At 48.3% G+C, this 24,995-nt stretch overlaps 2 protein-coding genes across 4 annotated transcripts; one reads left to right on the top strand and one right to left on the bottom strand.

The window, feature by feature from the left end:
* Positions 1 to 175: 175 nt before the first annotated feature.
* On the top strand, positions 176 to 2,258 carry HCST (hematopoietic cell signal transducer). Of its 2 annotated transcripts, XM_055309412.1 has the most exons (4): positions 176 to 921; positions 1,316 to 1,339; positions 1,797 to 1,928; positions 2,159 to 2,258. In XM_055309412.1, the coding sequence occupies exons 1-4, from the start codon at positions 885 to 887 to the stop codon at positions 2,197 to 2,199; spliced, it is 234 nt and encodes a 77-aa protein (XP_055165387.1). In that variant the 5' UTR covers positions 176 to 884; the 3' UTR covers positions 2,200 to 2,258. The 2 variants fall into 2 exon arrangements, 1 of the variants encoding a protein (XP_055165387.1); XR_008662428.1 differs by lacking the exons at positions 176 to 921; positions 2,159 to 2,258 and having other exon boundaries at positions 1,040 to 1,381; positions 1,797 to 1,858.
* Positions 2,259 to 2,449: 191 nt separating this feature from the next.
* Positions 2,450 to 5,420, bottom strand: TYROBP (transmembrane immune signaling adaptor TYROBP). Of its 2 annotated transcripts, none has more exons than XM_055311075.1 (5): positions 5,288 to 5,420; positions 4,877 to 4,903; positions 4,593 to 4,727; positions 4,378 to 4,424; positions 2,450 to 2,684 (listed from the first exon to the last, which is right to left on the bottom strand). In XM_055311075.1, exons 1-5 carry the CDS (start codon positions 5,346 to 5,348, stop codon positions 2,619 to 2,621), a joined length of 336 nt encoding a protein of 111 aa, XP_055167050.1. In that variant the 5' UTR covers positions 5,349 to 5,420; the 3' UTR covers positions 2,450 to 2,618. The 2 variants fall into 2 exon arrangements, with proteins under 2 accessions (XP_055167050.1, XP_055167051.1); XM_055311076.1 differs by having other exon boundaries at positions 4,378 to 4,421.
* Between the last annotated feature and the right edge of the window lie 19,575 nt (positions 5,421 to 24,995).

The following is a 24,995-nucleotide window of genomic DNA, read 5'->3' as shown; positions in this document are numbered from 1 at the left end:
CTTAAGAATAGTTCATCACTGCAAGGGAGGTACTTTGCTGGGAGCCTCCGGGTGGCTGTGAACTAAGAACAGGAATTCCCAGCCCTCAGGCCAACTGCCATTCCAGGGGTGGCTGGTTCTCAGTTCCCATCTCCGGGACTATGTTAATCATTTCTCCCGGGCTTTCTTTCGAGACTTCTGCTCTCCTGGTTCTCCTCCCTCACAGGCTGTTCCTTCCCAGTTTCCCTGGCTGTTTCCACCCCTTCACCCATTCTTGGGGGCCAGGGGCACTCCTCTGCCTGTACTCACTTCCTTGGTGATCTCATCCAGTCTCGTGGCCTTAAATGCCATCCATAAGCCATCAACCCGAAAATGTACATCCTCCAGCCCAGGATTCACAGATGCAGCCGTGGTCATTCAGTTCTACAGGGAGATCTGTCGGCATTTCCAGTTCAGTGTCCCCAGACCTTGGCACTTTCCCCCTAAACCTCCTCGCCTCTCCCCTCCTTCTCCATCTTTTCAGTTGCTCAGTCCAGAAGCTTTGGTCATCCCAAATCCCTCTCTCTCAAACACACCCCATACCTACAAGATCAGTAAGTTTTGTTGGTTCCACCTCCTAAAGCTCTCCAGAACCTCCTCAGTGCCCACAGCCTGGTCCATCTGTCACCTTCCACCTGGACAATCACAGCAGCCTCCCTGGTCTCTGACCCTACCCCTAGTTCATCCCCAAAGGCAGTCACAGGGACCCACCACTTCTCCCCCTCCCACACCTTCACACAGGAAGCAGGTGGCCTTGCCACCAGCAGAGTGACATCCGCTATTGCTGCTTCTTTACTCCCCAACTGTTCCTCAGGACTTCTCTGGACCAAAGCCTCTTGCCAGACCCCTTCTAGCCTCAGCCTAGCATGGCCCCTTCCGGTGACATCCTGCTCCTGCTCCCAGGTGAAGCCAGTGGTTATGGGGCCTGGCAGGCAGAGGACTTATGAGAGGGGTGGCTTGGGTGGCATCTGAAGGGAGGAGTGCTGAGAGCAGGTCCTCTCAGCACCCCTCCTTTCTGGAGATCCGTTTTAGCTTCAGGACCTGGTTCTTTGGGGGAGAGAAGCTGAGTCTGGGGTACTTGCCTGTTCATCTCCCCTTCCCGCTGCCGGGTCTGTCTCTGTCGCTACTGCTGATTTTCTGTCTCTGCGTGTGTGTCTGGGAGCTCCCCTACCCATCTGGGCTCTTTCTCATTTGCTCTCTCCCGAATGGAGGTTACTTCTCAGGGCACCACCTTTTCCCTGCACCCTGTTTTGGGAACTGCCTCTCCCCTGCTAATCCACTTTCCCTCTTTTCACAGTGATTGCAGCTCTGGTGACCCCAGGTGAGAAATGAGCACGCCTTGCCCTCTGCCATGGCACTTCAGGTACTGCTTCCGTCCCTACAGGGTGGTCTGAGGGTCCTGGAACAGCCCCAGTGGCTCTCTAGCTCACCAGTTCACCTCTCACCAAATCAGAGCCCCCAGAGGATCTGGGGTCCTCTCTGGGTCGCCGTCTCACTGCCCGCATCACCAGATTGAAGCCCCAGGGACTCGACTACCCCTAGCCTTCATAGGGAGTCCCCACTATGCCCAAAGCACCTCGTATGTCTCTTTATGCTGGGGGCCCCCACCCACCTCCTCTTTCATCCCCCAAGTCACCCTTGGAGATCTCAAGACACACACACACACACACACACACACACACCCGCCAGGGACTTCATCTGCTCCCAGTGTCCAAAGTGCAGCCCTGAGGGTCTGGAACCTTCCTCAACTGCCCTCTCCCCTGGGCCCCACCCTCCAGGTTCCTGTTCCGGATGTGAGCCTGTCTCTCTGCCCCTGCTGGCAGGCCTCATGGCTGCCCATGCGGTGGTGTCGCTGCTAATCATTGCAGCAGTGTTTGTGTGTGCTTGCCCACGCCACAGGCCCACCCAAGGTGAGGACAGAGACAGGGTAGGGCCTGGAGGGAGAAGTGTCCCTAGGGAGGGGCCCCCCAGGGAGGGGCCCCCCAAGGGAAGCCCTAGAGGAGATGCTGGGGAAACCCTGGGGGCGGTGACTGGAGGGGAACTCCAGAGGAAACCCCTGAGGCAGGGGGTCCCCAGGAAGGTGGAGATGTGGGTGGGTGGTAGGTGGTCAGGCCTCATGCTTTCTCTCCCCCACCTCCAGAACATGACAAAATCTACATCAACATGCCTGGCAGGGGCTGACCCCCGTGTAAGTGAGACCTTGGACTTCTGACCCTCTGCTTCCTGTGTTGTGTGTGGCAGCACAGAAACACATTCCCCACTTTGGGGTGAAATAAAGCCATTGAAAATACCTCTGGTTCTAATTCTTCCTCAAAGAACCCCAGGGTCCCCAAAGCCTCCCTCCCATTTATCTGTTTCTGGGTGAATGACCCCCTCCTGAGCCCCACATATCCAAGCCCCCCTCAGCTGAAAGATCTGGGATGACTCAACAGACCTTTTATGTGCCACGTTTATTTGGGGGCAGTGGTGGAGAGAAATCTGACCTCTCAGAGAGGGCACTCTGTGGATCTTTATCTTGGTGGAAGTAGGAATAGGATGCAGGGTAGGTGTCAGGAATGAGTGGATCCAGGCATCAGGATGTTGACTGCCGTGGTTTAGGCTCATTTGTAATACGGCCTCTGTGTGTTGAGGTCACTATAGACATCTGACCTCTGACCTTGGAGCTCCTAATGGAGGGACAGGGTGGGAGTCATTAGTGGATGAGGCCCACTGAATAAACTTAAAACAAAATTCAGCCTTCTCCCAGTGGCCTATAAGGCTCCTAGCAGCTTCAACCTCGCAGCCACGGAAGAGATCTGGATTTTAATCAAGTACATTTAGTGTTTCCCTTTCTCCTCCACCTCATCATCATGCCTCAGCCTCAGGGCCTTTGCACATACTGTTCTCTCTGCCTGGAATACTGGTTTCCTAGATATTCCCGCGGATGGTTCCTTCTCCCCCTTCAAGTCGCAGCTCATGTCACTTCTCAGAGAAGCATTTAATGATTTTGTCATCACATTTCTCCCCCCCTCACCCACACCCCGCCCCCGTCACTGTCATATCAGCTTTATTTCTTCATGGTACCTCCCAAAATTATCTCAACTGTTCATTTGTCTATCTCCCCAACTAGGATGTAAACTCTGTTGCAGTGTAGGTGCTCAATAAATCCCACCAAAGGTTGAGTAAATGATAATCATGCTTTGCCCTAACATGTCACTGCCCCCAATAACCAAAAAGCTCCCTCATTTTCCTGGACCTCACAAGGCCAAACTCAAGATGCTTACACTTTACAAAGAGACTTTTTAATCCACAGGTGAGACAAAGCAAAGTTGGCTGCAAGTAAGTAAGAGACTTCACAGAACATGGCTCATATTTGGCGGGGCGGGGAGTGGGGAAACCTATGGCCCCAAGAGGCAGCCCTCAAACTGAATCCCTGAAATCCTACACGAATGACTGGCCCGGGTATATATCTTTATGGGAAGGGGGCTCTTTGGCTTCCCTTAGCTTCGCACAGGAGCCCATGACTCCCCAAAGTGTAGAAGGGCACTGACAGAGAGGCAAGAGATGGAAAGGTGCCTCTGTCTGCATAGTGGCATTTTTTTTTTTTTTTTAGAGAGAGAGAGAGCATGCACATGTGAGGATGGGGGCAAGAGGAGAATCTTTTTTTTTTAAGATTTATTTATTTTGGAGAGAGAGAGAGCACAAGCAGGGGGAGAGGGGGAGGGGCAGAAGGAGAGGGAGAGAGAGAATCCCAAGCAGACTCCCCACTGAGCAGGGAGCCAGACATTCCACCACCCTGAGACCACGACGACGACGACATGAGCCAAAATCAAGAGCCAGATGCTAATGGACTGAGCCACCCTAGGCATACCTGCATGGTAGTCCTTAAGAAGGGTTTCAAGATCACATGCACAGTTTTGTAAATTTTTGTGTGGGTTTTTCTGAGGAGTCTCTAGCTTTCATCAGCTTCTCAAAGGGATACAGGATCCCTCCTTCCAAAAAAGTCTAAAACTCCTCTCTTCAGAGTTACCGAATTGGGGCTGAAATCTGTTCTCTGCTCTTCTAAGAGCTCATCCCAGAAATCATCCTGTCCCGAACACTTCAGCGCTTGCCTTCTGGCAAAGGCCTATATGTGCCCTTGCGAACATAAAACCCCATGTTTTCTCACACATTGTAAGCTGAGCATAAGGCCATGATTGATCATTGAAAGCCGTTTTGGACAGATGCCCCGTTAATCTTTGAGGGTTGGCAATGTTGCTCAGAAAGTGGCTTTAGGGCTTTAGACCTAGGGTCTAGGTTCTAGAGGGACTGGGAAAGTATTTAAGACAGACACCCACAGGGTAGGAGTAACATGTGAGGAAGAGAAGCTGGTTTTCTCACCTGATAAGGCGACTCTGTCTCAGTGATGCGCTGTTTCCTGGTCACTGCTGGGGGATGGGGAGTAGAGCAGAGTGCAGAGACAGTTCAGGTGGTGAACTGGGACCATTTTGCTAATGCAAAATCAGCCCCTCCATCACCCACTTCGGATGGTTGTGACTTGAGACCTTCCTCCTCCCTCAGGGAGTCCCAGGCTATCCCTCGCCAGCCCCACTCACCTTCCACAGCCCCTCGTCCCCGAGGAAACATTCGGCCCAGGGAGTACACAGCCAAGGCAATGAGGAGGGTCAGCACCAGGTCCCCCAGCACGATCCCTGCCAGCACACCGGGACTCACCACAGGGCAGTTGCATCCTGAGAATGTGGCCCAAAGGTTTGGGGTGGTCAGTGGCAGTTGGGAATTGGGAGGTGTCAGCAGGGGAAGGTTCAGAGAGATTGGGGAACAGATAGAGGTGGGGAGATCTTCGGGAGGTAGGGAGGGAGACTGCAGAGTCTAGGCCTACCGTCCTGTGCCTGGATAGGGCTGAAACCTGAGGGGAGAAAAAGAAGGTAAATTGAGTCATGGGGCTGTGACAGGAGGGTGGGCACAGAAGGTGGGGAGGGTGGATCCTGAGAGCTAGGAAATGAGTGGAATTTTGTGTCTGGTGGGACCTGTGCGCCAGCATCAAGGCCACTGGACTGTGCTATTTCTACCCCGACTTGTCCTATTGCAACACCCGTACAGTCCCCTCCCCCCTGCTTCTACCAGAGGCCAAATCTTGGGGGCTCTGGCTCTGGGAGACAGACATAACTTTTGAGGGATGGGGATCTGCTTTCCCCCACCTCCCTTTTGGTTCTCTTTCTACCCTGTACCCCGCTCTGCCCCAAGCTGAACCCAGGGACTCAGGAGGCAGCTGTAGAAGCCCCCAACTCACCACCCATGCTCAGAAGGAGAGGCAGGAACAGGAGCCTGTTGGAAGGTCCAAGGACCCCCATGACACAGGCGACGCTGCTGGACGCCAGAGTCCAGGGGCCGGTGGGATGTGGTGTAGCGTCCAACCAAGTGAAGGAGGAAGTCTGAGGTGGGCGGTGGCAGGAGGGAGGAGGGGACAATACAGGAGGAGGGACGGAGACAGATAATGCCAGGAAGAATCAGGCCGAGACACCATGGGGGCCACGCTATAGCCTCTAAGGACTGGACATAAAAAGAAAAAGGCTACATGCACCAATCCACCCCTGAGCGGGGGTCAGCCATCAGTGCAACAGGACAGTCAGTGGCTATGACTGAAGCCAGCTTTTCCTCTTCCTGGCTTGAACAAGTCATTCAACCTCTCTGGGCCTCAGCTCCCTTACCTGTAAAATGGAAGAGTAAATTAGTACCTATTTTGCAGGAGCTTGTGAATTAATGTTTCTAGAACAGGGTCCAACACTCGTTAGCCTTTTATAAGCACTAGCTATAATTATTTGATAATCAGAACTTTGTGATATTTATAGGATATTGCAGAGAGCCATCGGGATATGGGTCCTAATAAGCTGCAGGCATTCTGTCCTACGGTGTCAACTCTTTCAACCCCCACACCCATCTGAGGTGGTTGCTCTTATCATCCCCGTTGTGCAGAAAGGTAAAGACATTGCCCAGGGGCACCGGGGTGGCTCAGTGGTTGAGCATCTGCCTTTGGGCTCAGGTCATGATCCCGGGGTTCTGGGATCGAGTTCTGCATCAGGCTCCTGTGGGGAGCCTGCTTCTCCCTCTGCCTGTGTCTCGGCCTCTCTCTGTGTCTCTCATGAATAAACAAGATCTTAAAAAAAAAAAAAAAGACACTTGGCAAGGTGACACAGCCAATAAAGGTGATAATGAAACCCAGGACCCAAGGACAGATATTTGACCCTTAGAGGGAAAGAAAAAAAGAACCAAGATGAAAGATTGGGAAGGAGAAAGAGAGAGACGGATAGACAGTGACGCTGATAAAACCCAGTACAGACACAGGGATCTGGGGTTTGGGGTGAGGCAAATGGGAGACAACGTGGTGACCACCAAATGAGGAAGTAGCTAGAAGTGAGGACAGAAGGAGGGCACCCAGGAGGAGACAGGGACCTCTAGTCGTGCCCCCGCCCCCCACTGCCAGCCTGAGCTGGGGCTGGCTAGGAGGAACCTGAGGTTAGGGCACTGGGGGATGGGCCAGTGGCAGGAAGCCCTCCTCCCCCATCCAGGCGTCACACTCCACAGCTACCAGGGCCTGGTCTTAGGGGAGAAAAGGGGAAACTGGATGCTGGTCATGGGACAGACTCTGAGTGGCGCTTGGTGGTGGGCGGATTTGGAAGCCAGAGGAGAGTCAGGGCCCAGTCGGAGGTAGCACAGGCTGGTAACAGCCACCCTCGCCCAGGCCTGGCTGAGTCCAGTTGCTAAAGAACCAACAACCCCTCCACTACCACCACCGGGTCTGCAGTGAGCACGGAGAGACCGGGCCCTGGAGGCCCCACTGGCAGCACACCAGGCCTCAAGGTGGCTGAAGCCGAGTGAGCCACGGGGCAGTCAGAGATCAGAGGAAGCTCTGAGGCTGGAGGGTCTTGATCTGACTCAGGTGCCCGGGAGGGAGCACACTGACACTGTGGGGGGGCAGGGAGCGGAGCAAGGGCCAGTTTATGTGAAGATTCTGTGAGGTCCATCAGAGTGATGTCTCTGTATAAGCTCAGTGAATATGAATCACTACCCTCATCATTATTGTTATTGTTATTAGTACTAAAAGTCTCCAGTTCTGGGCTCACCTTGATAAAAATCCTCCCTCTATCCCTCAGACTCAGCCTCCCAATCTGGTCCTCCCAACGCCAGCCAGGCCTGAGTTCAGTCTCATAGCCAGCACACTGGTGCACCAACCAATCAGGGAGCTGCAGCCAACCAGCTGGGTCTGAGACCTGGAGCACCCCCCCTTTTAATTGCCGTGATGTGGGGAAGGCTGAGGTATCCCAAGGGAATGCGGGTATCTGTAGGGGGGGGGCTAGAGGCTCTTTACCAACCAGAAATGAAGTATTTAAATATTTTAGCAACTGGTATGACTATACTGGTGCAGACCACAGAATGTTGGCCTGGCCTGGTCGGCCTGGACCGTCTCTGGGCGGATTAGCCATTGGGTGAAAGAAGGCTGAGATGGAGGGCACCCAGCTGACTGGGAGCCACCCCTCACACAGCCCAGGCTCCAGGAAGTAGGGCTGCTTCACCCTCCCATGAGATCCACAAAGTGTCTCAATCTCTCCTGGCCGCAGCCCAAGAGTTGGGCAAGGCCCCAGCTGACGTTGCCAGAAGGCAGGCAATGTGTTGCGCCTGTGACAAGCTTGTCTGTGGAAGCTCCAGCTCCTCCCTACTCTCCCTGCTTCTACTTCTGCCCCCTATAGTCCATCCTCCCCCCCCAGCAGCCAGAGGAGGTTCTTGGAAAAGCCAGAGAACCAATTTTGTAAATGGCCCCACATTTTGAAAGGCTCACAAAAGAGACCTGAGTGGCCAACAAGCGTGTGAAAAGGCACTTAACATCATCAGCCATTAGGGAAATATGGATTTAAACCACAGTGAAATACCACTACACACCCACTGGAATGACTGTCTTAAAAAGACTGACCATCTCAGGTGTCAGCAGCGAGGTGGAGCGATTGGAAATCTCACACTGCCGGTAGAAATGAAGAATAGAGCCAACACGTTGGGAAAGAGTTGGGTAGTTTCTTAGAAAGGTAAATATTCACCGACGCAGAGATCCAGCAGCTCCACAGAACAGGCATCCTGACCAAGAGAAATACAAGCATGCATTAACATAAAGACCTGCCCATCTTTCTGCCCTCCCCACCTCCCCCTCTTTCCCTCGCTTCCCTTACTCTAGCTACACTGGCCGTCTTGCTGCTTCTTGTTTAAGTCAAGTTCCTTCTCACCCCAGGACCTTTATACCTGCCGTTCCCCCTGCCTATGATGCTTTCCCCCAAAGTCCATGTAGAACTGGACCTTTCCCATCCTCCAGATCTCAGCTCAAATGTCACACCCTCACGGAGGCCTCTCCTGACCACCACTGCTCAAGTCGCCTCCCACCACCAGTTTCGTTTTCTTCCTATATTTATCATACCTGAAATCCTCTGAATTGTGTGTTCCCATTTATACTGTCTGCTACTTCCTCTAGAATGGAAATTCCATGAGAACAGGAGCCTTTCTGCCTTGTTCACTGTCGTATCCCCAGCACATATAGTAGAGGCTCAGTAAATACTCTTTCAATATTGGACTAAATGGCCACCAGTAACAGGTTGCATTAAGCATGGCTCTTCATCTCTGCAGAGGTCTAGGGGTATCCCAGACATGGCCACCATTTCTTCTTGGATTAATCACTTGGCCGATAAGAATGCTAGTGTCCCCAAGTATCCCCCTGCTCCTTCTTCCAAGAGGTTTTTAGCAGGGCATCTGCCCACCAAACCAAAGACTGTATTTTCTGGCCTCGTTTGCATCTAGAGTGGCCATATAACTTCCTCCTGGCTGATGGGCAGTGTGGGAAGTAAATGAACAATTTAGAAGTCCTAGCCTTGGTGGAGGGTGCACTCTACTCCTCTTCTGGATTTTCTCATTTGCTGGAATTTGAATGTGGGAATCTTGGAATAAACAGATGAGAGCAACATCATAAAAATGAAAGAGCAAGAAGACAGAAGGAGCCTCAGTGCCCATCATCTTGGAGGATCCACACCAACCCTGGACTTTTAGGTGACGGAGGAAGGTCTACCTTGTTTAAAGACACTCATGGCAGGTGGTCTCCAAAGATGGTCACCAAGAATTTCTTCCTCCCAGTATGCACATCCCAACTCTCTCATCCAGAGGTAGAGACTCCAGTTTCCTTGTCCTTGAATCTGAGCTGACCTTGTGACTTGCTTTGACAAAGAACATGGTAGAAAGTATGCTGAGCCAGTTCTGAGCTTAGGTCTTAAGAAGACTTGTAGCTTCTGGTTTTACTCTCTTGGAATCCAGCTGCCAAGCTATAAGGAAGTCCAAACTCCCTTCCTGGGGAATAAGACCGCACAAAGAGGCCCTAGAGGATGAGACAGTATGTGGAGAGAAAGGCCACATGGAGGAAAACCAAGGCACCCCAGCCCATAGCAAGTGCCAAGGTCCCAGGCAGGTGAAAGAACTCATCTGGATCTTTCATGCCATGCCAGCCACCAGACAAATGCAGCCACTTGAGTGACCCCAGGCAACACCAAGTGGAGCAGAAGAATCACCCAGTCAGCTCAAAGAATCATGAGAAATAATAAATCATTGTTGCTTTAAGCCACTATGTTTTTGTCTGTTTAGTCTGTTACAAAGCAATTAACAATGATAGATTAATTTTTTCTAATTTTTAAAACATATTTTATTTATTTATTTGAGAGAGAAAGAGAGAGAGCATGAGTAGGGGAAGGCAGAAGGGCAGAGGAAGAAATAGACTCCCCATTGAGTAGGGAGCCTGATGTGGGGATCAATCCCAGGACCCTGAGATCATGACCTGACCCAAAGTCAAGAGTCAGATGATTAACTGATTGGGCTACCCAGGTGCCCCAAAGCAATAGACAATGGAAATAGCACTGTTATTTGGGGGGCTTTGTTACAACAGCCGGATCTATATTCTACTGGATCTAGTTTCAGATGCCCAGCCTGAACTAGCTGAAGTTCAAGAATGAATTTGTAAAGATTTGGAGGTTAATGCTACACATGCTCTAAGGAAAAGATGAGCACCCAACCACCAGAGGAAAGGGGATGATGGAACTTTGGACAGATCCAGACTGACTCTGAGACTCTCGCTTGCTTCTGCTCCTCTCTGAACCAGTCTTGTTCAGCCCTCTCTATTCCGTATGGAGCTGCAGAGTTTCTGTCATCAATAGCTCACTCTTGCTGAGCCCATGATTTAAAAAGAAAAGAGGGTGCCTAGGTGGCTCAGTCGGTTAAAGTCATGATCTTGGAGTCCTGGGATCGAGCCCTGTAGATCGCTCCCCACTCAGGGGGGAGTCAGCTTCTCCCTCTCCCTCTGCCCCTTCCCCTCTGCTCCATACTCATGCTCCTTCTCTCTAACAAATAAATTAAAAAAAAAAAACACTTTTAAAAGGAAGGAATCCTGAGGAAGGGCTATGATTGGCACAGCACGAATTCCCGGTCCACCCCAAACCTGTGGCTGGGGTTGACGAGCAAAGTCTGCAAGAAAATGACAGGATCCAAAAGAACTCTGGTTTGGAGAAGGAGGTAGGAACAGTCCCTAAGCAGTGTGTAGGGGATGCCACTGGCACACAGACAAATCTGAAATACATCATGCTAAGTGAAGGGTGCCAGACTCAAAAGTCTACATATACAATCTATTCATAAGACATTCTGAAAAATGCAGGCCCATAGGGACAGAAATTGAATCAGTGCCTGCCAGGGGCTGGAAATGGAAGCAGTGGTTGACTACAAAGGAAAATGAGGGAAATTAGGGTGGAGGGCACAATAAAATTCTCCATTTTTGTTGTGGTAATGATTACATAACTGTATGCACTTGTCAAAACTCATAAAACAATACACTAAAACGGAGGTATTTTACTCTGTGTAAATTCTACTTGAATAAAAAATTGTTTTAAACAGATGAAAATTGTAAGCACCAAAGAAACTAGTAAAGAGGTGTCATGATGTCTTTATTTCCTACCAGTTGCAATGTTGACAACTAAACAGATGTTTCCCACTTTGACTTGTGGGAAATAGCTAGCAAATGCTGACTTGCAAGGTAAGTGAAGCAGGATCAGCAAATATTGTTTTCTCCCCTTCTATTAAAATAGAATTTGTAATTGGGCATCTGGTCTCCCAGCCAAGACTATGTTTCTTAGCCTCTTTGGGGACAGTGAGGCCTTGTAACTGCCTTCTGGCCAACGGAATGTGGGAAGAAACAACTTCCAGGTTGTGTCCCTAGAGGCAAAGATGTTTCCTCTCTTTCTCTGTTCTTCCTCTTGGCAGGAATGCGGCCCCAACACTGGGGGTGAACAGACATCCTAGACCACAACAGCTGACTTTTCATTTGTGAAATGAAAGCCTTTAAAATATAATTAAAGCAATGCAACATAGATTTATCAATTGTGGTTCATCCATATCATAAATGCGTTATTGTAAATGAATTAAAATTCTTCAAGCTGATTTGAAGGGATTTTAACTGAGAAAAGTAAGATAGAAAGAAAAGAATATAGTATGATTCCAAGCAGTGACCAAAAGAGTCCCTTGTAAATATGTGTATATATGTTTGCATATTTTTAAAAAAGATTTTATTTATTTATTCATGAGAGACACACAGAGAGAAGCAGAGGGAGAAGAAAGCTCCCCACAGGGAGCCTGATGTAGGACCCAATCCCAGGACCCTGGAATCATGACCTGAGCCAAAGGCAGATGCTCAACCACTGAGCCACCCAGGTGCCCCTATGTTTGCATACTGAGAGGCACTGGAGAAAGCTATGAAAGGAGACATCTCAGGCTGCCACCGTTGGTAATATTTGGTGACCTGGGTCAGGATAGGAGGTCGGGGAGGGTAAGAGCAAAATAGGATTGCGAGTGAAGGAAATATATGTTAACAATAATGTGTATAGTAAGATGACATTTATATCAAATTATATGTGTAAAATTGTGTATATCTGCACAGCAAAAACTGAATGACATTCAAGAGAATAGTATCTCTGATTGGTGAGATTTAGATACTTATATTTTCCTTATTTTTAAAATTTGTGTTTTTACAAGGAGTATTTTTAACTTCTATCATCATTTAAAAAATTAAAATATTTATTTTCAGAAAACACAACAGATACATAAAGGCAAATTTGTGTGTTTGTTGGGACATCTGCTGCCAACCATTGTGTTCTAAGAATTCAGAAGGCATCCTCCACTCAAGAACAAATGAAAATGCAGGGTGAAATATATAGGAAAAGTTACTATAAGTAGCAAAGCACTAGTAAGAGATTAAGGAAATACCACCCAAAATCCAAAATAAAATAAGAGGGGAATCCAGAACTCAAATGCCTTCCCTTTTTTTTTTTTTAAGATTTTATTTATTTGTTTGACAGAGAGTGCATGAGAGAGTGCACAAGCAGGGGAGGTGGCAGGCAGAGGGAGAGGGAGAAGCAGACTCCCCACTGAGCAGGGAGCACAATGTGGGGCTCAATACCAGGACCCCGGGATCATGACCTGAGCTGAAAGCAGGCGCTTAACCAACTGAGCCACCCAGGTGCTGCACCTTCACTTTGTTCTAAAAGCATTTTCCAATCCAGAAGACGGTTTGGGATTAGAGAGGCAAAAGTAAAGGCCCAGATCCACCCCGCCAGAGAGTCTGAACATCAGCTCTTTGTTTTAAACTGAGACCTGAAGGCCGTCACACTCAAGGTAAGAGTGAGTTCGAAGTCACCTAGCCTTCATGTGAACTAACAGCTTATCCTTGTACCCTCTAAATCAGGTAAACCTAGGTCTTGTCCTGGATTAACGTCCCCTCTGGATTACACATATTAGGTCTTCAGGTTTTTCCTACAAATCTAAGACATCATGAACAAGAACTAGCAGAATGAACAGAAATGACAACATACATGCAAACACTTCCGATTTCTGATTATAACACATATGCTAGGTTGTGTCCTGCCCATTTTTGCAAATAATGTATATGAACCTGGAACAAGCAGCTATATTCCCTTCGACTGTTCATCTATGACCTGACTTTACTGTTATACATCTGCTCTTGTCCTAGAAAGTAACCAGGGAGATGACCCTCATGCTACAGAGGGCAAACTAAATTAGACACCAAAGCTAAGATTTCATTTCTTAGTTCACCTATGCTAGGAAAGAGCTGTGGGGCCTAACTTCATCCAAGCCAGCATTTCCCACACTCCTCAAGGACAGTTCTTTATATTTGGATTTCTTCTTCCCAGTGCCTGGAATGTGGATGTGGTGGGAGTCATCTTGGACCACACAGGACAGGGCACTCCCCATGGGATGGCAAAGCCATAGGTTAAAGCGCCCTGGATCTCTGATACCATGAAGCCCTGGACTGTTTATACTTGCTCTATTGGTGAGAGAAAAATAAAGTTTTACTTTGTTTAAGCCACTGTTATATTGAGTTCTGTTATAGGGTTCACATCCTATTAACCTATGTCCTATCTAAGTGCTCATTATACATGAGCAATTTCTCATGTTTCTAAAATCCCCTGAGAAATATCAGTCTCGGGGCACCTGGGTGGCTCAGTGGTTGAGCATCTGCCTTTGGCTCAGGTTGTGACCCCAGGGTCCTGGGATCGAGTCCCGCCTCAGGCTCCCTGTGGGGAGGCTGCTTCTCCCTCTGCCTATGCCTCTGCCTCTGTGTGTGTCTCTCATGAATAAATAAAGAAAATCTTGAAAAAAATAAAAAAGAAATATCAGTCTTATTGGATTTGTAATATTATATCCTCTGAAGTGTTTGAATTTTTATTCACTTATTGCACATAATCTTTTATTCAACACATATTTTTCCAGGCTCCTGGGTGGGTGATAGATATATAATGATGAACAAATTTGCCCTCATAGAGCTCACATCCTAGTAGACAGGGAATAAACAAGAAAAATAAATAAACTTTTCTATTTTCAGATACCATGTTCCAAAACGTGTGGCAGAGACTGGCTAATTTATCACTAAAATGGCTTCCCTTTGCTCCTTTGCACACCCTGTCAGTTATGTGAGCCAACAGCACATGAGCAAATGTGTTTCGCTGGATCTCCAGGTGTGACCTTGTGGCCCTCACTTCTTTCAACATCTACTGATAGAGAAGACCAGTGGCAGGGGCAAGACAACTAAAGAACCTCAGAGCCACCAGATGGAAGGAGCCTGAGTCCCCAGGTGACTCAGGGGCATCCAGCCTACTAACCACACTATAGTATGAAGGAAATAGAGATTACAGTGAGCCACTGAAATTTGGGGGTTTTTTGGTTAACATTAGCTAGTAATTTAGCTTATCTAATACATTCCATGAAGCAAAGACTCTGGAAGACTACAAAACTGGCTCCAATTTTTCACCCCTCTCTGTCTCCCTGCCTTTTGCCATCTGACTTCCCAGCAATTTCCTTCAAAGGGTGGAGTCTATTTCCCTTGCCCTTGAATCTGAGCAGGTGTTGGGAACAGATGTGGTCAACAGAATGCTGAAGAAGGAAATGGCATGACAGTTGACAGCAATAGCTAACTGATATAGGCTCCCTGACCAAATAAATTCAGGGGAAAAATGCCCAGGAGGTCCCGTAGAGTTATCATGGACTTTGCATGCTGATAAAAATCCCTGCAACAAAGTAGCTCATCTCACTTCATCCGAGCCAGCATTCCCACATTCCTCTTCCAAGGAGCCCTTTTATCTTCAAATGACATCCTGTGGATCTTTGTCAAATGTTAGTAGGACATGGGATTATTTCCAATTCGTTTCTGGTTTATGTGTGTTTGTTATTATTAGAAAATGGTGCCATGAAAATCCTTTTAGTGAAATCTTTTCCTACTTGCTGGATTCTTTCCAAAGGCTAAATTCCTAGAAGTGTAAATGGTGAATTAACAGATACATGCATTTTTAGGCTCTGGACTCAGGCTGCCCAATCCTTCTCCAGAGGATCACTGGTGTATCTACAGGACCTACAACAGAGCCTGGCACATGGCAGTGAATACCTCAGTGAATATCTGGTGAAAGAGTGAAAGAATAAATGAGTGAATGAAAGAATGAGCAAATAAATGAATGCATACAATATGTCAGCCCTAACCTGGGTGGTGAGTTTATGTTGGAATAACATTCTGCCCCTTTCCTCTGTGAGGCCCACAGATAAATAGGAAACTCAGCCTATAGTAGGTAGCTATTGCTGCTTAACAAACACCCTGAAACTAGTGGCTTAGAACAGCAACCATGGGATCCCTGGGTGGCGCAGCGGTTTGGCACCTGCCTTTGGCCCGGGGCGCGATTCTGGAGACCCGGGATCGAATCCCATATCGGGCTCCCGGTGCATGGAGCCTGCTTCTCCCTCTGCTTGTGTCTCTGCCTCTCTCTCTCTCTGTGACTATCATAAATAAATTAATTAATTAAAAAAAAGAATTAAAAAAAAAAGAACAGCAACCATGTTATTATTTGCTCACTGCACCTTGTTTCAAGAATTTGAATAGGACACAGCCGAGATCCATGCTCCAGAGATGTGAAGCATATCTCTGTGCCACATGATGTCAGTTAAGGCTAGAACATTCAAGAGGGCTTCTTTACTTACATTTCTGGAGTTTCAAGAAAAGTTCAAATGGCTGAGGGATAGCTAGGACAGGGGTCACAGATTGGGGCCCTAGATGGCACAGGTCAGTTAAGAGTGCAACTCCTGGTTTCAGCTTGGGTCATGATCTCAGGGTTGTGGGATTGAGCCCCATTTTGGGCTCCATTCTCAGTGCGGAGTCTGCTTGGGACTTTTCCTCCCTCTCTCTCTAAAATAAATAGATAAGGGATGCCTGGGTGGCTCAGCAGTTTAGTGCCTGCCTTCGGCTCAGGGCATGATCCCAGAGTCCCAGGATCGAGCCCCACATCGGGCTCCCTGCATGGGGCCTGCTTCTCCCTCTGCCTGTGTCTCTGCCTCTCTCTCTCTCTCTCTCGAATAAATAAAAAAATCTTTAAAAAATAAATAAAATTAAATAAAATAAATAGATAAAATCTTTAAAAAAATATTCTCACCTGCTGCCTTCCTCAGCTCTCCACGTGGCTTTTCCACATAATCTCTCTATGTGACTTTTCCATGTGGTCTTCCCAGCAGGGAGCTCAGCGTTTCTAAATGCACAAAAGCAAAAGCTGCCAGGCTTAAGGCTTAGACCAGAACTGGCAGGGGGTGACTTCTTTTGGTTAAAACAAGTCACATGTCCAAGGCAGATTCAAAGGGAGAGGACTACATAAGAGTGAATAGCAAGGTATAGTTCTTTAGGAATCTTAGAATAACTGACTTCCACAATCCCTTAAATTGTTCATTATAGACCTTCCAAAAGGGCCAGGCAGGAAGCAGATGCAATGGTGAGTCTCACAGATGCAGTCTCCTAAAATGCAGTGGATAAATGGCCTCTGGCCATTCCTGGGGCCCTAAGGCAGATGTCTCTCCTAACCTGAGAGGGTAAGTGCTCAGGGAGGCTTCAAATAAAGGTAACTATGTCTTAAGAATGAGTAGGACACAGTCAATGGAAGAGCGTGTACAAAGGTACATAGGTAAGAAACTAGTTGGTGACGAGGCTGGAGTCAAATCAGGGTCCCTAAAATGGGAAATGATGGGGGCCCTGAATGCCTCAGTAAGAAATCTGGCATTTGTCTTGAAGAATAGTCTCAACAAGCAACTAGGAATCTGAGTTATCTGAATCCAGATATTCTGAGGCGTTGGACACCTCAATCAATATCTGGGGGATACCCACCTTGGAGCCATTCTGTACATCGAGAGTTTGGGCTGCAAATAGGGCTGGGAGTCACAGTTATGCAGATGAGCATCACAGCCACCAGAATGTAATGGGGAAGTTCACCGCAGGAGAATGTCTAGAGTCAAGGAAAAGAATAAATGTGTATTAGCACCTCAAAGAACATTTTTTTGTGGCAAGATGTGGCCACTGATTCCTCACAATAAGGAGCAGAATCTATTTAGGTTCATCTTAAACCTGAGCGTCTTTGTGACTGCTCCAACCAAGAGACAGCAGCAAAAGCAATGCTATGCGACTTCACATGAGTCAGAAAATGCCAGGCAGCTTCTGCCCGGATCTTTTGGGACACACGCTCTGGGAGAAACCAGCCACCAAGTCAGATCACCATGCTGGGGTGACCACGTGTATTTGCTCTGGTCAACAGCCCGCTGACCTCTCATCTGACAGTCAGCAACACTGCCAGCTATGTGAGTGAGCCACCTTGGCCACCCAGGCCAGTGGAGTTTTCAAATAACTCCAGCCCCACTCAACATCTGACTTCAACCATCTGATGGACACCAAGTGAGAACAGCTCCACTGAGCCCTTCTTGAAGAACTGATCCATATAAAGTCAGAGGGAAAAAAAAATGGTTGATTTGAGCTGCTTAATTTTTGGATAATTTGTTACGCAGCAGAAGATAACAGAAACAGTGGGGTTGCAAATTCTACCCTAATGCTAATCCTACAGCAGCCAGACATGTGATATAAGTCAGTGACCGGGGCCTGGTGTGGGACAGCAGGGCATGGCGGGGACCTCCATTTACCAGGGAACTCATGCTGTGCTGCTCTAGGCTGTATTTGCCCCCAGATCTGTTTGTCATCCTCCCCTTTCTGCCTGTATCCCCACCACAGTTCCCAGTCTCCCCCTTTACCTGGATTTACCTGGGGTTCAGTAGGAAGCAGTGGCAGGAGCTTGGAGAATGGGAGCAAGAGGCCATGGCATTCCATCCCTCTCCCTGTGGTTGTGCCTCCCCACAGCTCCAGCCAGTTAGACAATCCCACTGGGTCTCCAGCTTCTTTCAGGTGATTTTGTCTCTGGGCTCTGCTGGTGCCACCTCCCCGCTTTGTTCCTCCAGCCTGGAGTGACAGTGGCTTCCCCCTGCTAAGGCCTGACTGCTTCACTGGCTCCTGCATGGCTCCCCAGCTCTATCTGGTGCATAACCACCTCCACCAGTTAACATCCCTCTGTTCTAATAGCTGTATCTTCAACAGCCCCTGGCAGGTATAGCAGCTCCAGCCTCCTGGGCCCAAGCAGAAAAGTGGGCTCCATGTTGTCAGATACCCCAACATGGTAGAAGCCAGGACTCAAGACTGCTGTGGACGCCAATGGTCCTCTTGCTTCAGAGTAGATAGAAGCCACAAGAGAGACTGAAGAGGAATAGTTACTTATAGTAGAGGAGACAGATAAACACAAACTGCATGGAATGTGCCATGCAGAAGGAAAGGTGGGTGATATTGTGTGAACGTGGTTGTGGGGGAGTCAGGCTTTAGTGGGGGTGACACAATGGCACCACTGAGACGAGGCATCTGAGCCGAGAGACATCCAGGACAAGAGAGCCAGACCCATGTTCCCAGAAGAGGGAATGCCCATCACAAAGTCCCGCTGGAGCCAGGAAAGAGCTGGGAGTGTGTGAGGAGCATCTGGAAGGGCTGCCTGGGGCGGAAGGAGTGAAAGGGAAATTGGAGGACGATGTGGGGTGGAGGAGCCTGGGTTTCACTGGAAGTGCAATGAGAAGCCATTGGAAGCTTTTAACGAAGCAGGGAAGTAATATGACCTGATTTATGTTTTTGAAAGACACCCCTCCTCTAAAGGTGTAGTATGAGACTTTAAGAAGGGCACAAGATTAGAGGCGGGGAAACCAGTTGTAAGCAATTGTGGCAATCCAGGTGGTGCTGAATGGGGCTGGGACCAGGGTGTTAGCAGTGGAGCAGTGGGAAGCCGATGGGTTTGGAAGAGTACTGCGTCACAGGAACCAGAAAGGGAGTTTTCAGACAGGGGTGGTCTGGAGGACTTGTTAAAATGCAGACTGCTGGGTCCTGTCCCCAGAGGTTCCAGTTCAGTGGGTCTAGGGCAACAGAGAATTTGCATTTCTAACAAGTTGTCATATGATGCTGCTGTTGTTGCTGCTGCTGCGGACCCAGAGATCACACTTTGAAAACCACTAGGTCTAAAACAATGCTTTCTAATAGAAATATAATGTAAGCCACTTGTGTCACTTATAAATTTCTAGGGGCACTTGGCTGGCTCAGTGGGAAGAGCACACAACTCTTGATTGAGGGGTCATGAGTTCAAGCCCCACATTGGGTGTAGAGATTACTTAAATAAATTTAAAAATAAACTAAAATTTTCTAGTAGTCATAGTTAAAAAGAAAAAAAAGGTGAAAGTATTTTAATAAAATATTTGTCATATATTGTGCTATTAATATATCCCAAATGCTATCATTTCAACAAGTTACCAATTTTTTTTTTATTTATGATAGTCACACACACAGAGAGAGAGAGGCAGAGACACAGGCAGAGGGAGAAGCAGGCTCCATGCACCAGGAGCCCGACGTGGGACTCGATCCTGGGTCTCCAGGATCACGCCCCAGGCCAAAGGCAGGCACCAAACCGCTGCGCCACCCAGGGATCCCAAGTTACCAATGTTTTTAATTTTTTTTAAAGATTTATTTATCTGAGAGAGAGAGAGAGGACAAACAGGAGGGGCAGAGGCAGAGAGAATCTGAAGCAGACTCTGCTCAGCATGGAGCCCAACTCTGGCCTCCATCTCACCACCTGGAGATCATGGCCTGAGTTTAACTGATCGTGCCACCCAAGAGCCCCTAACATGTTACCAATGTTCTTAAAATTCTTGAGATACTTTGCATTCATTTTGGGGGGGGGTATTATTACAAAATTACTTATGATAAATGAATAAATAATAAAGTAAAATAATAATGGTAATGAATGAATAAATTACATGAAATCCCAGTGTGTATTTATACTCACAGCACATCTTAATTAGGACTAGTTAAACCTTCAAATACCCTGTGTGGTGACCATACTGGACAGCACGGGATAAGTGTGTTATTGCAGGACAGTGTTAAGGATAGAGAATTGCCTCTTAAGTTTAGCAACAGGGAAGAGATTTAGCAACACAAAAGTATTGGGTTTGGTGGTGGGTTGGTTTTTTTTTTTTTTTTTTTTTTTTTTTTGTGAAACTGAGGAGAGAGATGGAGGGGAGAGCACGCAGAACTTCCCTCCCGAAATCTGACTGTGTCACTCTAATGGATGGATCGGGCTGACAACACTGAAACCCAACATTACATATTAACATCACAAACACAAAAGAAACATTCAGACATTATTATGTGCCTCCTGACTGAAGAACTCAGCATCACCCACGACATCTACTTACCCCCAAATTAAACCTGAATCTGACCCAGCCTCTAGAGCTACCAGTTTGCAGGACTACAGGGGACAGAAGAACATAATAAAGGACACCAAGAAATGCAACCAGCCAAATCAGACTGCGAGATGAATGAGAGGAAGGGGGAACCGCCCTGGAATAAAGTATTTAAACAAGAGCCAACAAAATGTAATGTGTAGATCCTGTTTGGATTCTGATTTGGAACTAATCAACAGTTAGGATATTTATAATACAAGGAGATTGGGGATCCCTGGGTGGCGCAGCGGTTTGGCGCCTGCCTTTGGCCCAGAGCACGATCCTGGAGACCCGGGATCGAATCCCACGTCGGGCTCCCGGTGCACGGAGCCTGCTTCTCCCTCTGCCTATGTCTCTGCCTCTCTTTCTCTGTGTGTGACTATCATAAAAAAAAAAAAATTAAAAAAAAAAAAGACAGGGAGACTTGGAGACAAGTTGTGTGCTAAAATTAAGTTATTCGTTTGTAAGTGTGATAAAGTGGGTTTTTCTTTTAAAGAAATTTGTATTTTAGAGATACATATAAAAGTGTTTATGGATAAAATCATATGTCTGTCTGGGATTTGCTCTGAACTAATTCTGCCGGGCGGGAGGCAGAAAAAATAGGACAAGACTGGCCATACGTTGATAATTGTTGAAGAAAGGTGATGGGTACCTGGGGCATCATTACACTGTTCTTTTTGTGCATGGTTGAATTACCATAATACGGTGGAGTGGGGTTTTTTGGGTTTCTTGTTTTTAAAGGGGGAGAGGGATAGCAGTGAAGGAAAAGAGAGAAAAGAAAGGGAAGGGATTTTTCTTAAGATTGAAGCGCCAGGAACAGGCTGGAGAGCTGACGGGGGAGACGCATCCAGGCGCTTCAGGAGCCGCAGGAGGAGGAGCGGACTCCAGGGCATGCGCGGGGTGGGGGTCTCGCAGTTTCTGAGACGCCAGCGCAGCCCACGCCCACGCCCTCGGCTTCAAAGCGGCTGCCACTCCCGGGACCGGAGAGCGACCCCCACCCACCCGCTGACGTCCCTCGGGCTTGACCAGCCACCCGCGCCTGCGCACCACCCCCTCCTCGGCGCCCGGGGCCCGGTTCCGACCCCCCACAATCCCCCGCGCCGCTCCGCAGGCGCGCTCTCTGAGGGGGCGAGACCTCAGCCGCCAGGTTTGAGCAAGGTGAGGCAGAGGGTGTCGCGTGGCCTTCTGGGAAATGCAGTTTGCCTGCGAGGCTGGAACCGCCGCTCAACGCACCCACAAGACTACATGCTCCACAATGCACAGCGCGCGCGGCGGCTGGGCGGTGCTTTGCTGCCCCCACGTGGCGGCGGAGCGGTTATGTCCAAACCTGAGAATAGGGCTGAGAGAGGTAGGAGCGGCCCCCACCCCACCCCCCCCACCCCCGGCTGGGGGATGCTGAGGGTTGCCCTGGGACACTGGGACGGCTTTCCAGAAGACGGGCTTTCCCAGACCGGGACCAAGGAAGTGTGGTGGTGGTGAAGGAGTTGGAGGCAGGGCCACTATGAAGATGCAGTAAAATGAGGATATTAGCTGTTGGCTGTATATTACCCTTATTATTACAGCTAGTACTTATAGAGGAAGTACTGATGTGCGAGGCACTGCTCACGCCTTGTTACACAAATTATCTCATTTAATCCTGCCAACAGCCATTTGAGATACTATCAGACCCCCACCCCCTTTACAAAAATGAAGTGGAGGCCCAGAGAAGGGAATAATTTGCCCCAAATCAATTCAGCAGGTCAGTGGCAAGAGCTGGGATATGAACCTAGGCTGTCAGGCTTCTGGGTCAGCGTTCTTCTTCACTGTGACTGTAACCCCCTCTGATCACTCTGTTAAATTATCCCTAAATTGTAATTAGCACATGAATCAACTCAAAATGGCCATTAGCATGTGGATCTCTTTGAATTGGTGATTATGTGTTCCTGCCCAACTTGTGATTTAGCCCTGCTCCAAGACAGAGTTTACAATCAGCATAGATTTATAAGCAGCACATGAATCAGCACGGGTTGGTGTTCACAGAGATCAGATTTCTGATTAGCACTTGAATCAACAGGAGTTTGTGTTAGAAGCTGGAATCATTAGGTTTCTGATTAACACACAGATCTGAGCACACAGGGATGATGTTCACACCCAGAAAGCCCTACCCTCTTTTGGGCCAGGTGACCTCCTCCTTAATTGTTACCCTCATCCCTTTACTGAACCTCCACTCCCAACCATCATGCACAGGCAGGTAGCCTTGGTGACTTCCTTGTTCCTTCCCTCTTCCCAATCTTGTTCATAATGGAATGATCACAGCAACGACCACTGTTCTGAAATTACCTATTCTCTTTCTACCTTAAGAGGAGACAAAATTCCAAAGCCTGGACTGTATCTGATTCACAGGTATGTTCCCAGCATCAGGTCTGGCACATAGTGAGGGCTTAATAAATGCTTGGGAAGAGAATGTTGGACACTTACCATCATCTTTCTGCATCAACCTATTTATCAAGCCAGATTCAGTTTGCCCTCAAGGAGTCAAACTTGTGCTCACTCAGCCCAAAGGCAGGGGCCCACAGTTGGTGGGTGGATGGTCAGGGTGAGGCTGAGACAGCTCCCTGGAGCAGGATTTGGTGTAGTGGATGGAAGGAGATCTGACTGCCTCTTCCTGCTGCCTCCCCTGAGGCTGTGGGTCTGGTGGTGGTTGATGTTGGGTCCATTATAATCCATACACTCTGCATAATTGTGTCCGGGAGGAAGCTGCCCAGCCTGAGAATAAGTTCTCAGCCCTCCTGGCATCCAGGGTGGCTATGTGACTAGTTCTCTCCAATAAAATATGGGCAGAAGAGAAGTTTATAGAAGGTCACTTCTGGGCCAAGTTTTTTAAGAAGCTTGTGAACCTTCTCCACCCCATCTCTTCCCATTTGCCAGGTGGAAGCAGATCATTCTGAGCCCCAGAAAATAATGGAGGCATAAGATTAAGTCTGCTTGTGTGAGTCACCAGATGGAGGACAGCTGCCAACCAAGCAGGACACCTGTGGCAAGAAATCAACTATTGTATCTAGTCACTGAAATCAAGGGAGTTCTTTGTTACAGTAGCTGACATTATACTCAGTGATACTCTGACCCTTCCCCTCCGATCCCTGATATCAGGAAACCCCGAGCACCCCCTGTCATTCTGTGAAATGAACCTCTAATATTCAGTTGTGTTCAGGCTTTCACATAGCAGTTTCATATGGTGGCCCATATTTACTGATTTAAAGTTATCAGTATATTCCCCTCCATTCTTTGCAGGAATGTAAACTTTCCCTCATGTTCTTATGGAAGTCTTCTTCCAGGCTGACAGCTGGAAGTCATTAAAGCAGACCCTGAGGGTTGCGTTAGGTCTTCCACCATAGTTAAGCAAAGCCTCATACACAGGATCTTGTGGTTGCCCTGTAGAAGTCAGTGTTTGCCTGGAACCCATCGGTCTGATTTAGGGTCTTTAGTGTAAATGTTTTGGGTTGGGGAGCAAGCACTCATCTTCCTGTCCATCTCTTTTGACCCATCCATATGGGAATGCGCCTTCAGACCTAATCTTTTTTTAAAAGATTTTATTCATGAGAGACACACAGAGAAAGAGAGAGGCAGAGACTCAGGCAGAAGGAGAAGCAGGCTGCATGCAGGGAGCCTGATGTAGGACTTGATCCTCGGACTCCTAGGCCAAAGGCAGGCACTAAACCACTGAGCCACCCAGGGATCCCAGACCTAAACCTTTAAAGTGAGTTCCTAGGGGCACCTGGGTGGCTCAGTCTGTTAAGCATCTGCCTTTGGCTCAGGTCATGATCTTGAGGTCCTGGGATGGAGACCTGTGTCCTGTGTCAGACTCCCCATTCAATAGAGACTCTGCTTCTGTCTTTCCCTCTGCCTCACCCCCCACACATATGCGCATGCACTCTCTCAAAAAAATCAAAGTGGGTTCCTAGTCCTCAGTACCAATTCATGTGCTAATTACAAAGCTGAGCTAATTCCAATGAACCCCACTGGCTGGACTTTGGTTAGTAGGTACTAGTTGAGGATAAGGGGACACCACGTCCATCCATCATTTCTCAAACCCCAAGTAGAAAGGGACCTAAATTTATAAAGTGACTTTTTGACTTCGTTGATTTGAATGTCCATGTGCGTGTGTGAACGCACTTGTGTGTGTGTACCTATCCCTTGCAGGTGTTTGATATGGCTTCCTGAATGTTTAAGTATATGTGTGGGAGTGTGGCTCACACGGGCATGCAAGAGAGAATCTATGCAGAGTGCTTCTACACATATGATCACTCACATCTGAGTGTGAGTCTGTGCATGTGTGTGTGTGACTAAGTGTGCACTTGTGTGTGTCCCCTGTATGTGAACGTGAAGCAGGTGTATATGTGTTCCATGCGCCTGCTGTGCCTCTGTTCTGATGAGCCTCTGAGTACGTGATGTGCATGTATGAATATGGATGTGTCCCCTGTGTGTATTTGTGTATATTCAGGCAGATTCTGCGTGTGCCTATGAGCAGTCCCCTTCCCCCTAAGGCCCCCTCAGCTCTCAGGCAATTCAACTTCATTCTTCCTGCCGTGGTTCTTTCCACTGCTTTTGTCCCCTTCTCCAGATGTTGTAATTAAGTAAATGCAGCAATTAAGCAGAGCCCCCCAAACCACCATCCCACCAGGACCCCCTTGCAGGAGCTAATGAGGGATTACAGCACATGCAGACACACGCACGGTACTATTCAGGCACTGCAGGGACCCCCAGGCTGTACATGCTGTAGCATG

This window comes from Nyctereutes procyonoides, unplaced genomic scaffold (genome assembly GCF_905146905.1).
Source record: "Nyctereutes procyonoides isolate TBG_1078 unplaced genomic scaffold, NYPRO_anot_genome, whole genome shotgun sequence".
NCBI classification, from domain to species: Eukaryota; Metazoa; Chordata; class Mammalia; order Carnivora; family Canidae; genus Nyctereutes; species Nyctereutes procyonoides.
This window is presented reverse-complemented; position numbering and strand designations above follow the sequence as displayed.